General features: G+C 32.3%; 1 protein-coding gene across 4 annotated transcripts in view; it reads left to right on the forward strand.

Moving 5' to 3' along the window:
• The window catches only part of LOC111409868 (glycine--tRNA ligase, chloroplastic/mitochondrial 2), a 37,048-nt gene extending 24,616 nt beyond the window's left edge, over positions 1–12,432 (forward strand). For 3 of the 4 annotated variants that reach the window (XM_023039948.1, XM_023039949.1, XM_023039952.1), the window contains 16 exons: positions 2,051–2,113; positions 2,212–2,301; positions 2,378–2,464; positions 2,880–2,951; positions 3,046–3,104; positions 3,319–3,412; positions 3,820–4,038; positions 4,915–5,009; positions 6,413–6,503; positions 6,581–6,685; positions 7,298–7,336; positions 7,920–8,009; positions 9,288–9,389; positions 10,932–11,013; positions 11,140–11,225; positions 11,913–12,432. In XM_023039948.1, the coding sequence (XP_022895716.1) occupies positions 2,051–2,113; positions 2,212–2,301; positions 2,378–2,464; positions 2,880–2,951; positions 3,046–3,104; positions 3,319–3,412; positions 3,820–4,038; positions 4,915–5,009; positions 6,413–6,503; positions 6,581–6,685; positions 7,298–7,336; positions 7,920–8,009; positions 9,288–9,389; positions 10,932–11,013; positions 11,140–11,225; positions 11,913–12,011 (1,473 nt within the window). In that variant the 3' untranslated portion in view covers positions 12,012–12,432. Of the gene's footprint in view, positions 1–2,050; positions 2,114–2,211; positions 2,302–2,377; positions 2,465–2,879; positions 2,952–3,045; positions 3,105–3,318; positions 3,413–3,819; positions 4,039–4,914; positions 5,010–6,412; positions 6,504–6,580; positions 6,686–7,297; positions 7,337–7,919; positions 8,010–9,287; positions 9,390–10,931; positions 11,014–11,139; positions 11,226–11,912 lie in introns of those variants that run through there. The other variant, XR_002705566.1, reaches the window with a different exon arrangement.
• Positions 12,433–16,290: the final 3,858 nt, after the last annotated feature.

The following is a 16,290-nucleotide window of genomic DNA, read 5'->3' on the forward strand; positions in this document are numbered from 1 at the left end:
TAACAATTTACCCTTTTATCTTATTCTAGATTTTAAACTATTTTCTTTCTCATATTTTATTTATTTTTATTAAGTAAGAACGTGAACATCGTTTTTAGCTTAAAGGAAGCTAGTTTCTTTCTTTGTTATTTCTGTCTTTTTTCATAAAGTGATTATATCTTAATATTCAGAATTAAGTTTTTTATTTTTATAATTAACAAAAATAGATCCAAAATTTTGACTAGAACAGGAATTTATTCATTTGGAATATAGGTTTTCTACTGTGTTTTTATTAGCATTAATTATCACCCCTGCCCCTTATCTTTCATTTGAGTTCCATAAGTTTCACCTTTGAAAACATGAAAATCTCTTTTCTGGTAAGGTTCTTTACTTTGCATCAAATTAAATCAAGAGAGTATTTTAATTCATAGTATCTTACTAAATAAGTTCAAATGAATCAAAAAAATAATTAAAACTTGATTTGTAAATTAAAGACATTTTTTTTTAATCATCTTAATTGAATTCTTCTGAAGCATGTGTACAAGTTTATTTGTTGATCATATATAAACAAACTAGTTGTTTTCAATTGTATTGAGAGAGACAAATTATTTTAAGAAACAAGTTATAATTTACAGTTTTATTTAAACAACATTCTTTCAGCTAAAAACACTCCTGTTAACATAATATAGAAATTTATATATATATATATATATATATATATAAGAAATTGAGATAAAGAATGATAGTTAAGTATTATTTGATGATAATATCAAATATGGCATAAAGACAAGGAAAGGTGGGATTTAATGTATTTACTTTTGGATGGGAAACCAAACTTCGGGTAGTTTTCTATAATTTTTGAAAAGAAGGGTGTGTCTTTAGATTTTACTATAATTTACTCTGATGTTTATCTGAGATAATAAGTTCCAATCTGTAATTTTGTTATGTAACAATTTTATTTATATGGTGAGTGCTGCTTGCTCAAGATCAGTTGCAAACTAGTTATAGCAAAACAAAAATGGTTCACGTTAATTGAAAGATATAATTTGATTCCCAGTGCTTGTATCATTGTTCTCCACCTGCTTGTTAGATCTGGTCACACTTTAAACATTTTTGAGGTCCATGCTAACAGAGAAGACTTCCAACTTCTATGTAAATACCAACAAAATGGAGCTTATTTACTTGCCTCGTCACTCAACTTGGTTGCAAAAGACAAACAGAGGTTCCACCATCTTGAGCCATACCGCCCTGCAAAACTTGTTGATTAGTAGTCTTCTTATTCCATTCTTGCATGAATTTCCAAGTAATGCAAATCTGTCCTATTTGTCCAAGTTGTCTCCTTTTACAGTATTCTGATGTGGTTTCACCTGTAGAGCAGGCCACTTTGTTGGGGCCTAATTTTTCCAAATCTCTTCTGCTGGAAAGTTTCAAAATCTCTTCACTTTTTTTGTTGCTCTCCAACTGCTTCTGCAGTACAGGAAATGATGGAAGATTAATTGGGTAGAATGATTTAGTAAATTTTACTGCCATTTGGAAGTTTGTCACGTCATATCAGTTAAAGTTCTTTCAACGCTTTAAAATACAAGGTTCTGTGGTCTCTTTCTTTTTTCTTTTATCTTTCTTTCTTTCCTTTTTTTTTTTTTTTTTTTGCCCTAATTACCAGGCCAAGCACTATTTAGAACCCTTTAGAACTCTCCCTGTCAGAAACTAAGTCATCTATAACTTGCATTTTTCTGCAGCTTTAAGTCACATTTTTTGAGAATTTATTTAAAGATTAGATCAAACTTAAAGGGTTTAGAAGCACATTCTTTGAGAACCATCTGTCTTCTTTCTCAAACTTCTTTGGTTAACCTTTTCCATGAGAAATTCCATACATTCCATTGTTTTCTCTAACCATTTTGCTGTATTTAAATCCTATTCATTGCTTGATAGCGAGTTTACTTATGGTGATACCTTGGAAACAGTCTTTTTTCATACTTCTCTTCAACGGGAAAGTCTAGTTGTCTGTCTCTTGTATTGGTGTTATCTATATGCTGATGCTTACATGGATTCACTAACCGCGTTTTCATAGGTAGCAAGTGCAGAATCTTATACTGATGTGATGCAGCGTGCTGGAATAGCCATCAGTATGGAGGTATTTAACTATAAATGATCTCTTATATAGGTTCTTCCTGCATTATTTAGACCAGCATAGTGTGGAAGTTACATTGCTGAATTTTATTTATTTTGCAGCAACGCAAGCAGACAATTTTGGATTCCTCTAATGCCTTGGCAAAAAGTGTTGGTGGCATTATCATTTTGCAGAATGATTTACTTGATGAGGTATGAAACGGGTCTCAATTCCTGCTTTGATTTAGTCTTTGAGACTCATTATTATAACTGCTACCTTCATACATAGGTTGCAAATCTCGTTGAGAAACCTGTTCCAGTACTTGGTAAATTTAATGAGTCCTTCTTAGTGCTTCCAAAAGATCTGCTAATAATGGTAAAGCCCTACTATGTTAACTTTCTTGTATTATTTGCAGCATATTTCCATCTGCCTTTGCTTCTTTCCTTGAAGAAAAATTGATCATTGCATTCTCGTATATTAAGCCCTTCTTTGAGCCCATTTTTTCAAAATATCATTTTCAACCACACATTCTTCCATAAAATAATTTTACACATAAATCCAAAACTTTTCTTTATTTATTAACCACACATTCTCCAAAAAATCGCTATTTCAAAATACATTTTACTCCGACAATGGGGATCAAACAGTGGCTTAATTTGTTTTAGAACATGAAATTTCTCATTGTAGTAACTTGCAATTATATGTGCTTGTTCTCTTACCATTTTTCTGGGCAGGAGCAGTTCATATTTATTATTGCCATCCTAAGGTGCCCGTTTCATGGATCATGCAGGTCATGCAGAAGCACCAGAAGTATTTTGCAATAACTGATCAGGGAGGAAACCTGTTGCCATACTTCATTTCTGTAAGACATGCTAACCGTGTTTTTTATCCGTATAATCATTGATATTATTTGTGAAAAGGTAATAAGAATCATTTGACTCTGGTTTTTTGTTTAGGTTGCAAATGGGGCAATCAATGAAATGGTTGTAAGGAAAGGAAATGAAGCTGTACTTAGGTTGATGCACTCCTCAATAGTTCACTTTTATACTGATCCTCTTTTCCATCTTACATCTACTTGAATATACACTAAATTACGTTGTGTCAAAATGCTTCCTTATAAGCCAACTAGTATTTTCAAAGAATGACTGTACACATCCAAGTTTTCTCCGCCTTCTGTACCTTTTCTTAATGGTATGAGTGCATGATTGAATAATTTAATATTGTTGCAGAGCTCGATATGAAGATGCAAAGTTCTTCTATGAGGTGGACACAAGTAAAAGATTTTCTGAATTTCGAAGTCAATTGAATGGAATTCTCTTTCACGTAAGTTCTAATAATCTTAATGTTTTCTGAGGTACCTACCCGGCTCATTCTCTCTGATTACTGAAGCTATTGATCAGAGTTCGTGGGAAATCCACAGCTCTATTTTTTCATTTAATATCTAGGAGAAATCAAGACTGTGTAGATTTTGGGTAAAATTGAAGTGATTTTTTTTTTTCATTTTTTATTTTTAATATTTACTAATTTCAAGTTGGAGCAACAAGCTAAAGAAATGTTGTAAATGCAATGTTTGTGCAATTACTTCTTTTTATTTTTCCTTTTTTGAATAACAAACTGCCCCATATAGTTGAAATTGTGTAATATTCTTTTAACAATGGAGATAGAAGCAAGTCTTTGCAGAACATTCTTTGTCTCTGGCAGTTCTCATATCTTGATAATTTAATAAACAGGAGAAGCTGGGGACAATGTTGGACAAGATGACACGCGTCCAACATTTGGTTACTGAAGTGGGCTCGTCTCTGCGGGTAAGTGGTGATACACTCCAAATCATCAAGGGCGCTGCATCATTAGCCATGATAGATCTTGCCACTGCAGTTGTTACTGAATTCACCTCGCTTTCCGGGATAATGGCGCGTCATTATGCTCTTAGAGATGGCTATTCAGAGCAGGTTGTTTGCATAACATTGCCTTATCATATATTCTAATGGCTGTTATTATTATTTTTTTCACAATTTGAATGCTCTAGTTGGGTAATCTGTTCTATTTTATTTGAGGAAAATTGAGAATAAGGTAAATCCCCTATCCCCTGCCCATTCGAATCCCTACAAGCGGTTAGGCCATTGTTACCAAGTTGTTCAGACATATGGCGCTGACAAAATGTCTTGCTTCAATAGTTTTGAATCTACTGAAACTCATAATTACAATAATATATCAATAAATGGTGATGTCTCATTTCGAGCATAAGTGGTAAAATAGTCACTACCTTGACTTACTGATATAATTTGATAATCTGATATACAGTAATATGCAACAGAACACCACAAGATTCTTGATTCCACAACCAATAGTCCCTTCCTATAATTATGAAAAAAATATTAAAGTTCTGCAAATGGGTCCAGCTATTCTCTTTTGCTTGGGGTAGACAAAGTTAAAATTGTCGACTATAAACTAACTTGTGTTCGTATAAACACACCAGAAAATTACACAATATCATCTTGATGAATATATTTTCAATTTTTATTGCCATAAAGTTTATAATCGCTCTCAAAAAGCTTTGGATCACGTGAGTTCTCGGTCTAGCTGCCTACTCTTGCTTGTGAACTTGTGACTCTGGGTGCTACTTTTATACGATCTCAACTCTAGCAGAAAAAAATAAAAAATAAGAATACCATTCTGATGGATATGCAGAGAGACTGAAAAGAAATTAGACTTTAAATGGGAAATGCATTTCTTGTTTAGGTTTACCAAATCCAATATTGCTGTCTTTCTTCAGCCGACAAATTCAACTTTGTTTCTCTAATCATTCGTTTTCCTCATAATAACAGATTGCAGAGGCACTGTTTGAGATTACACTTCCACGATTTTCAGGAGACATAGTTCCAAAAACTGATGCTGGGACAGTATTGGCCATAACTGATAGGTTAGACACGTGCTAGTTTTTTTCTCTATGTGCTAATTCCTTGAGATGTTAGATTTAACAGAGCTACATGCACGATGTGCGGTGTCACTATCATATTTGAAAGTGGATTTTCAGTTACATTTTAGGATTGCTTTTATTTTTGTCTTCACAAGTCCCAGTGCTTGCTGTGATTTGATTTAGGTCATAAAATACATGTAGGCTTTCTTTAGAGCTGATTTAGTAACTTTACACCAATAGATTGAAACTTGTAAGCTGGAAATTTCCAGTGGTCTGCCCTTATATGCATAAAGACTTAGCCCCAGTTTGGTTTTGCTAAAATCAGTTTTTAAGTAGATTTTGACAAAAGATGTTGAAATGTGTGGTTGAAAAGTTGATAAAAGTTTACCTATAAAAAAAAAAAAAAAAGTTTTTAAAAGTTGTGGGTCCTACGAAATATGGTTAAAACTAATTATTGACTTTAACTAGATTTTAACTAACTTTTTTAGTTAAACCAAACAAGGGCTTAATACATACTTGTTCCAGAAGTCAGTTATTACCAATTCTTATTTTTTCTGAATACAATGCAAACTAGCTTGTTGAAATTTATCTCCAGCTCTTCTACCTTATATGTTTTATCCTTGATTTTCACGCCATACCAATGGATATCTTTGATCCTGACTTCCATCTGATGGGGTCATTGCAATGAAATTTAGCTTCATGAGCTGCTTGTTGAGTAGAAATTTGTTTCCTTGTCCTGCCTGACTGTTAAAATTATAGGATGCATTTTCCCTTGAAAAAGGAAGTGTAAAGACCTGAGAGAATAATCATATTATCATAGCCCCATAAATAGTCATATATTACTATTTTCGAGATGAGTTGTATAAGAGTATTTGTTTAATCTCTCTGTGAACTTTTATAGATAAGAGCACTTTGGCTTGTGGTCTGGTTTCTATTTGTTATTGCTAATCGAAGTTGGCTTTTTTCAAGTATAGAATCAAATCTCTGTTTCGGACTTGGCTTTTAATTATGTTTTCTTGTAATAAATGATAACGTTAAGAAACTTATGCTAACTAAAATCTAAATTTACTTCATTTTCTATTCGATGTTTTTTATCATGCTTTGATTCATTTCATCATTTTAGCTATATAAATTAAATTGAATATAGTTACCCATCCCGATATTAATACTCAATTGTGAACTCACATGATTTAAGATAATTGTTTTTGGCATTTGTCATGGTATGTTATTCCATATACTGGAAAAAGGTGGTAATTATGGTTCATTCCTGATTTAGAGCTGAAGGTGGATGTATGGTGAATCTGCACGTGCTCATGTTATTTTCTGTTGTCTTCTGGCAGAAATTTCTGTGTCTTTTTGCCTGGGGTATTTCCCTTTATGGTTTGATATTGAGCTATATCTTGCAGGTTGGAAAGCCTTGTTGGCTTATTTGCTGCTGGTTGTCAGCCAAGCTCCAGTAATGATCCTTTTGGCTTGCGAAGAATCTCTTATTGTCTCGTATGTCATATCGATATAGTCATTGAAATTTCATTTTCTACTGAGTGTGTAAACAATGCTGCATTTATGTGTTGTAGGTGCAACTTCTGGTAGAAACCAATAGAGATTTAGATCTAAGGCATGGTTTAGAGCTTGCTGCTGCTGTTCAACCCATAAATGTAGCTGCGGAAACAATAGATACTGTAAGGCCCTATTTGATATGCCTCCGTTTTCCATGTAAAACTAAGACAAATGAACATCAAAAGATAGATGATTTTTTATTTTTATTTTTTTTTGGCAATGGAAACAAGTTCTAGGAATAATTATAAAAGAAGATATTTCTTAAATTGACAATTTTCTTGAAAAATTAAGTTAAACGAATACCAAAAGATACTTTTATTTCAACATTTTCTAAGTGATAAATTATACCAATCAAACACTATTAATTGACAATTCTCAGAAAAATAATTTCTAGGCAATTCAATTCCGTGGAATTCGTTTTTTTTCCACCCGAATTCCATCTTTGAAATCAAACGGACCCTAACTGTCTTTGATTGGTCTATGAAGGTCAAATTTTGTAGTAGACAACCTATCACTCTCCTCTGTTGCTTGTTATTAAATTTGTCCGGTATAAAAAAATTTCTTGCTTTTAATGTAAAATAAATTATCAAATTACTATCATCTTTCATCTGCTTCACCAGAGGTATCCTTTTATATTACTATAGTATAAGCCATGGCATAGTGTCTTGGATGCGGTATTTTCTTAATCTCCTGATCAGAAATCCAGAATTTGATCATTTCCTCTTTCGTTTTAGGTACATCAATTTGTAACCAGGAGACTTGAACAACTTCTGGTATGTACAACTTTTACTTGTGAAAGCTCTTAAACTTTTATGGTATATCTTTTGCATCGTAACCCATACATAAATATCAATCTCATGTCCAGAAGTCATAGAAATCTTACTTTCAATATATTCTTGAAAAATATTATAATAGGCACCGGATTGAAAGCACAAATGCATCTTGTTTGGCCTTGGAATTTAAGAAACCTGGTTTATGATGTAAACATGGTGACATCTTATTGCATTCTATCTCAATAAAAAGGAGATGAATTTTGATGCTAAGTTATGTTCTTTGTTGAATGCTGTTAAATTGTTTGTGTAAATAAATATTTTATTTGAACCACCTTTTCTAACAGATTGGAAAGTTTATTTATTTATATTTTTAGAAGATTTGAGGGATTCATAGTGACCTGCAAATAGTTTCCTCAGTATAATGATTTTCCATTATTACTAGTCATGTTTCTCATTCTTCTTTGGAATACCCTTGAGAGTTGCGGTAAATGTGTAATCTCTGTTCCAGAATGTGCGTTGTTTCTGATTGAAAGGTTAGGTATTTATGAAACTTTCATTCATTTTATTTGTTTTTTTTTGCCAGATGGACCAAGGAATAAGTCCAGAAGTGGTTCGCTCTGTTCTTGCCGAACGTGCAAACCAGCCCTGTTTGGCGACAAAGTCTGCATATAAAGTAAGTAATGGTTTATTTTTTGTGGATTTGTATTTGAAGTGAGAACTAATTATCAACACATGAATAAAGAATGCTCAATTTATTTATTGTATTTATTATGGTAAAACTGATGAGTAAATTCTGGGTGTGCCCACGGGGTATGTTGAGGTCAGGCAGTTAAAATAATTATTTCATCATACTTATTGTGGTTTCCAATCTTTCCACAAGCTCCATTCAACCTCAAAGGTGTTTCCCTACTTACTAACTTTTCTATGGGTTACGAAAACATGTATTTTTCTTCTGAAGCAAAATGCCTGAAGTTTTTATACGAGGCTGGTGCCTAGAAACTATTTAGACAAAAAATTACAAAATTTTCACTTTCAATTAATGGGAAAGAAATCAGGAAAATCCTATCAAACAACTCAAATAAGTGTGATCACTGCTGACCAAATTACAATTATGGACCGAGGTATTGCCTTTTTCTTTTTTTTTTTGAAGTCAGATTGTCAACCTTCTGTGGGCAATATAGTTTCTGTAAGTAAACAGTTTTCATATTCAATGTATAAATTTTTCTCGATCCATAGATGTGCATATCATGCTAGCATTGCTACTCTTTATCAACCTTTCCTTATGTTTAAGTTAGGATACCTAATTTCAGCTTTTGAAACTATATTCTTAAATCTTAACTATTGACAATAGAGATTTTGAGAGTAGTGAAGCAAAGCTTGATACGTAGTAAAATGTTTTTCCATGAAGAGGCTTGGCAAAGATAATGGCTTCTATAATTCATGCAAAAAAGTGCTCCCTTCATCCCATTGTGAATGTCCTACTCCCTTTTGGCCATTTCAGAATCAGAATCTAGTTTGAAGATTCAAACCGTTTTAGTTGCAACTTCACAATTATAACCCCACTTCGGGAGAACTAGACAAAAGCAACAAGAAGGCGGAGTGAAGTGAGAAGGTGAAAAATACATATGTAATAGTTGGTCCCAGGTGGGGATGGCATGGAGAGAGTAGAAATGAAAAGGAGCCAGAATATTTTCTACTGTTCTTTATTATTGAGCATGGATGTTCAAGTGGAAGCAATTAAGAATCTTCCACATTATTTATTGTTTTATATTATGATCTGTGAAGTAGATACGATATTTTCTTGTGATACATTTATTTATTTCTAAGAAGCTTTTGCAAGAAAGGTTGAACATCATCTTGTTTTCTACTGAATTCAAATGCTATAAGCAAATTAGTGTTTTGTTGCCTATTAAGTATTATGGATGTAAATTATTATTTGCATTGTTTGCAGATGGAAGCCTTGTCAAGAGGTGAGCTGCTGCCCAAAATTGTCGAAGTATATTCACGTCCAACAAGAATTGTCCGTGGAAAGGACATCAATGATGATTTGGAGGTGCTTTCTTTCACTTCAAAACAAAAATATTTTTGCAGTTGCATAAAATATCCATTCTATTTTCCATTTTTGAGGTGCTTTCTTTCACTTCGAAACGAAATTATCTTTGCAATTGCATAAAATATCCAGTCTATTTTCCATTTTTTCCCCATGATATTTCAAGCTGTCTACCAGGGTATATAGCATCGAGTAGTAAATTTGTACTGTCAATTAGGTAGAAAAGAGAGACTTAAGGTTTTAAATCACTTTATGTGATTAGTTATATTAGAAAACAAAGGTTTAAAGTTGACTAGTACTACTGGTACTGGAATTTGTTTTTCCTCTCGGTATCAAACTTTGGGCGATTTATTATATCCGAAAATACTTGTTGGGCTCTTACTTTTTGTGGTGTTGTTACAGTTGGCTATAATCTGGGTTTTGGATTTTCTTTTGAATTATTCTTATGGTTTTCTGTTTCGGAATTATGTATGGAACTTTTAGCCATTTCCAGAACTATTGGGTTGGAAGATCTATGTAGTCATGTCTTCTACCTTTGTGCCAGCTGAAATTTAATGTCCATGAATGTCTTGCAGTTTGATTCCTGTTTTTCGCCATTTGGATGATGTCCCACACCAGCTTCTGTGTGGCTACTTTAGTCTCTAGGAAAACATGCCTGTAGGCTATAGTAATAATGGAAGCACTGTGCAGTTGGTTTATGCAGAAGCAAGGCATTTTATTAGGCCAGAATTCATCATTCTAGTAGCCTTTTGATGCGAATGTGATTTAGAATTGCATGAATTGTATTTGTAATACTGGCTTTGTTACTAGGTATTACGTGTCATTATACCAATGTTGGTGTGGCGTGTCAATTGACTGCCATACCTGATGATGTCTGGGGCATGCCCAAGCTCATGAAAGAGCTGGTAGAATCAAATGTAGAAACGCGAACATAAAATGTGAGAAATACATATAGCAAATTATGTAAGAAACAGTTGCCTATACAATTATAAGATATACTAGTTGGATCATAGGATTCTAATTTATTATCCGGTATATCCCTCAATTTTTGGCTTTCGATGGATCCTCAAGACCTTCTACATGCCTTGCCCTGATCCACAAATTAATCTGGATATATTCTTGTTCAGGTGGAAGAGTCCTGGACTGGCTCATAAATCACATACATTCATTTCATATATCATATTTATGAATAGGTACACGTATTTCGATACAAATGTGGAATCTGTGACTTGGACCCGACTTCTAAACATATTTTCTAATTATACAATTGCCTCTTACTCCTCTGTGATTGCCTATAGTTATAAATCGTGAAGACATGGAAAAGAAGCATCTATATTTGCTCCTAGTCAATAGCACTGTCACAATTTGTTGTCCAGTGAGAAATCTTCTCTTCTAATCTACAATGTCATGTTGAATTATATATACTTTGATAGTTTTTCTGCGGTACAATTTTGACATGGCTCGATATCTGATGTCATTTTGTCGTCGTACGGTTACATTTTACCACATTCAGTTTCACTCATCCATTTAAAAATATCCTGTTAGGTGGATGAGGGAGCTTTCGAGACAAAGGAAGAGAAAGCTTTGTGGTGCACTTTCACGTCGTTAAGGACTAAAATTCGTCCTGGTATCACTCTCTCTCCTGTATTTAACTTCTTGTTTTGTAATGATGAGGTCACATATTTGCACAGCACTGCTGATCAATTTCTTCCTTTTTTAAACCTCCTGTGTGACTCATCTGTTCTCTGTACAGACATGGAAGTAGATGATTTTGTTGAAGCTTCTTCTGATCTGTTACAGCCACTTGAGGATTTCTTCAATAACGTGTTTGTTATGGTGGTATGTTTTTACTACACTATAAATTGACGATATCTATGAAACTTGCTTAATTTTCTTGGCCAGCTTATCGAAGCATTATATATTCGATGCAATAGGCTTATATGTGTTATCAGTTTTGCAATTTGTTTGAGCTTTCCATACTGGCATATTCTATTTGGGCAGAAACTTAACATAAGCATAGAAGTTAAAAAGTTTCTACATTCTTCCCTTACCCCGAAGTCCACTTTCCTTATCTTCCTTTGACAGAGATGATCAGATAGGCCCTAATTTAGAAGTATTAACCTTGGTCTAACATAATACAGAGGTTTCAGCTTCCCCACAAACAAAATTGTTTGATATCCAAGAGTTCATAGATTTTTTGAGGTGCAAAGATTGAGTAGTAACACATGCCTTATGTGGTTTAGTGGTTACGTAATTTTACATGTGGCAAGTGTTGAATTGATTTGTCCAACACGTTAGTAATTCCAACTTCTTTCCATGGGTTCCTGGTTTATGCATGTGAACTTGAAATCACTCTGCTAGTTTGCTGTTGAAGCAAACCACAGAATGATCTGTCTGACTAATCTCTGTTCCTTAGAAAACTTATGGCGCAGTTGTTTGACACATTCTGTCGACCCTTCTTAAACTTTTCATTTTTGTGGGTGCATGTCTGAATTTGGGTTCCCTCTCTTCAAAATCTGAGTGCAGGAAGATGAAAGAATCAGAAAGAACAGGCTTGCACTACTCAAGAAAATTTCAGACCTTCCAAAGGGAATAGCAGACCTCTCAATTTTGCCAGGATTTTGAAATTATTCTATTTTTCATATTTATATAAAGTTTGGCCCTGTTCTAAGAGAGAGGAGGAAACCAGAGAGAAAGTAGTGGATCAATAATTTCTCCATTTATTTCGAAAGGCCATTTTTGCCTCCTCACCTGAAAGCCATGAGATGTTCATTCTTCAATCCTATTTATCGCCCTGCTCGAGCATGCAAAGTTGGAGGGCATAAGACGAATCAGCTCCTCAACATTCTACTGCTGTATAACTTTTTTTCTTTGACTGCATTTTATTACAGTTCCTGTTATATAAAATTGTGCTTGGTATGTTTTCATCATTCTTTGAGGCGATTGTGACATGTCAATCTGTATTGTAGAACTTTCAACTACAAAATAATGTGGAGTTTGAAGGGTAAAAATACTTATTTGAATGAGATTATTGTTCCAGGAAATATGCATATTCATGTCAATTTTTTTCTCTTTCTTAAAGACGTCAATTTTCTTTGCTCCCTCAAGTGTATAGTAAAATCTCGATAAATTTATAACATCGCTCAAATAATAAAATTTTTTGATCTCGAAGTCTCATTTTGTTTGAGAGCCTTTAGGCTCAACAAAAATATAAAATAATAATTAATTAAATTCATAAAAATTTATAATTGCAATATTAAGAAACTTTTTACGACAATGTATTGAAAGTTGCTTTTTCCATGTACTCAATTTGAGCTCAACTTCATCCTAATTTTCTGCAATTCATCTATGGCATTTGGTATGTTTTTTCTTTGCGTAGGAATGCTTGAAGGCTTCTTTACAATAATAAAATAAAATAAAGTTATTATTTAAATCATGATCATTCTCGATAGGAGTTTCAGTAACTAGTCTTTGTGAGTAGGTTATTTAGTAATCATATCATTTTTACTAGGATAATTCAAGAGGTGATTGGCATTCATAAATTTTTGTAGTGCGGCTAATATTGGTTTCGTGCAATTTATTGCTAAATTAACTGTCCCTTGGATATTTATTCTAGTATTTGGAATAGAGAATATATGAACAAGATTAGGAAATATTGTGGATTTCCACGCAAATGGCAATAGAGCTTTTTCGTACATTTTTAATTCGTGAAATTAATACTCTTTTTTTAATCGATCTCAATATTATTATTTTATAGTGATTTTGCTGTACTTTTCACTTGTTTGCTAGGCTTAAAAAATAACTAAGTAAACAAGTTAACTTTATATATATAATGTATTGGTGATCAAAGATCAATATGATGTTTATTTTAAAAGTAACAACTATGTTACTATCAATACACTCTACTTTATCTTCTTTTTTTTTTTTTTTTTAAAGAAAAATTATCCTCCAACAACAATCATGTTAAGCAATCGTCGGGCAGATACTATAATGCTTAACATTTTGGGCCAAATTTATTAATTCAGATCAAGCCTAATGACTAAATGAGTGTCTTTATACTTGTAAGCTCACGTTTTGAAAGTGACTGGTTATATTGTTGTGAAATGCTAAGATAATGACTAGTGACAAATTGGTAGTAGATAATGCTAGGTTATTGGGCTGTTCTATTTAGGCCCTGTTTGTGGTCCTTTAATTTCAAAAATTGGAGTATGGAACAGTGATTCATGTTGAAATGAGTGGTTAAAAAAGAAAGAAAAGTTTTTAATTTATGTGTAGTATTATTTTAATGAAGAATGTGTGGTTGAAAATGAGTACTGTAAAAATAATGTGGTAGAATGTGGGAAAATGGTTGACAAACAAGGGCTTAAATAGTTGATATCTCTCGTTAGAGATATATTCTAGGGTTTCTTGTGCTTTTTCTCTTTTGTTCTTCGTCTTCTCTCTGTCTTTTGATTTTATGTGTGAGATTGATGTAAATAGAGAGTTCAAGGTTTAGATACTGTTCTTGTAGATTGGTAACATCTAATTACTTTATGTTGTTGAGACCAAGGTTGAGAGAGAGATCTGTATGTTTTGAGGATTTTCTTTGACGCTTTGTGACTGTCATGTTATCTTGAACGTTTTGATTGTGATATTGGATTTACAGCATTAACCTATGGATGCTCAACATGGTTAGTAGGTTTTTTGGTTAAACATTCGGGTCTTCAAGATAAAAAGTCTTGGTGTTCTTATTTTACTTAATATCAAAGATTTCATTCTGAAATCCATTTTTTTTTCTAAGCATAAAATAGATGTTGGAATTGTGTATTTTTAAAATTTAAAACTTCTAGTATCAATTCTAACCTTTGCAATATATCTGGAAGTTTTGGAAGAAATTGTCATAGATCTATCTTTGTCTATGGTTTCACGCGAGAATCTTAGAATTTCAGGGGCTACGATTTCTTCAAGATTATGATATATCTGTGTGATTATACAGTATACTGTCCTTTTAATTTTTTATTAGATTGTTGTGCATCTTTAATATTATATTTTGTGAATATAATTGCCAATTGTGAGTATCATGTGATTTTGTGGAATTCATATGATCTAAAATTCACTGAAATAAATAGTTTGCCTTTACATAGTTTTTTTTTTTTTTGGCCAACCATCGAACATTTTTCGAAGTGAAAATTGCTACTATTGAATCGGTAGTCCTATAATTTGGAGCTTGAGAAAAGAATTTGAGTACTTCATTCATCATCCTTGAGAAATAACTTTTGAATCAACATGGATATATATTTTCTTAGATTTCAAAGTTGTTATTAAAAGAAAAATTGGTTTCTCTTAACTACAAATAAAATTTTCAAATAAAATGGAAAGTACCAAGTTAGATGGTGAGATTTAAGGAGGTGTCCTCGATCGAGATTGTGATAGATTTTAAAAATATTTCTAAATTTAGTTGTTCTCAATCGAGATCTTAATGAAATTCATTAAAATTTAAATGTCCTCAATTAAGATTTTGATGAAATCCAATCTTCAATAACTAATAGATTTATAAAAATTTTATTAATAGAGGGATTTTAAAATATTTGGATGAATTTCAAACTTAAAAATACATAAAACCAAATCTTTTGAAATTTTATCATATTTGATGAAATTCTTATGAAATTTATGAAAATCTACTCAAGTCCATGAAATTCATTAGAATTTATAATATTTTAAAATCAATCAAAATATTAGTTGATGATACCCTTGTTAGACTGGCAAAGGAGATTTCAATCTTCGGAGTCAGAAAATGAAAGCCTTACTTTCACAAGAAAGATGTGTTAAAGACCTTGATGAATTTTGGACTGCTAATTTTGATACTATAGAAAAAACTGATCAAATTGAAATTTTATGAAACATTTTCCTGATAGTTTTATTAGAGATGTTGGTCAAATCAAAACTGCCTCAGAACTATAAAAAAAAAATAAAAAAAATTAGAAAGTTTAAATCAAAGTAAAACACATCCAAACAAGAGCCATTTGAAAAAACAAATTTCCTGTTTCAAATTTGATCTTAAACGTTTATCTTGAGACAAACTTGGACAGATTTAACAAACTGCACTTAGATCTCACCAGTAGTTGTAAGACCATCTTTAGTGATCAAGAGTCTGTGGCCTTATTGAACTCTTTATTTAAAAATATAAGAATTTGAAAAATGCTCTAGAATATGGAAGTTAATCCACAACTATGGATATTATTGTTTTTTCTTTGAAAATAGAGTTCGAATTTAAAAATTATTCAAAGGATTCCAAAAGTGGAGTTAGTTTGATGACAAAGGGTAAAAGAATTTCAAATAATACCAAATTTTCAAACAAAAAATCTGGCAAAGGACAAGAGTTTTTTGATAAATCTGGGAAGGACAAAAATAAACACAAGAACAAAGATAAGACTAAAGGGAGGAAGAAGAAGAGAAGAAGAAGTTATTTTCTGGAAAAATTGGACACTTAAGAAAATATTATTAAAAAATTGGTGAGTCGAAAAACACTCAAAATGTTGAAGGTGGAGCTGCTACAACTTATACAAAAAATTACAACTTCAAATGGACAAGTCTATAATGCTAGTCATTTTTCAATCAAAAATTAGTGGATTCTAAATTTTGGGTACACTTTAAATATTCCTCCCTACAAAGAATAATTTTCTGATTTTTTTTTAAATAAACGGCGGGAAAGTAATAATTTGAAATGATTTCTTGCAAAATAAAAGGAATTGAAAAAAATAATTTTGAATCTAGAAAATAATAATATCCTGAAACTTGAAAAAATCATGTATATACCAAATTTAGAGAGAAACTTAATTTCTGCCGGAGTTCTTGAGGATGAGGGCTATAATATAACCATAAAAAAAGATAGAATTTTCCCTTCATAATAGTTTAGCTAAAATCG

This window comes from Olea europaea, chromosome 15, assembly GCF_002742605.1.
Source record: "Olea europaea var. sylvestris chromosome 15, O_europaea_v1, whole genome shotgun sequence".
Taxonomy (NCBI): Eukaryota; Viridiplantae; Streptophyta; class Magnoliopsida; order Lamiales; family Oleaceae; genus Olea; species Olea europaea.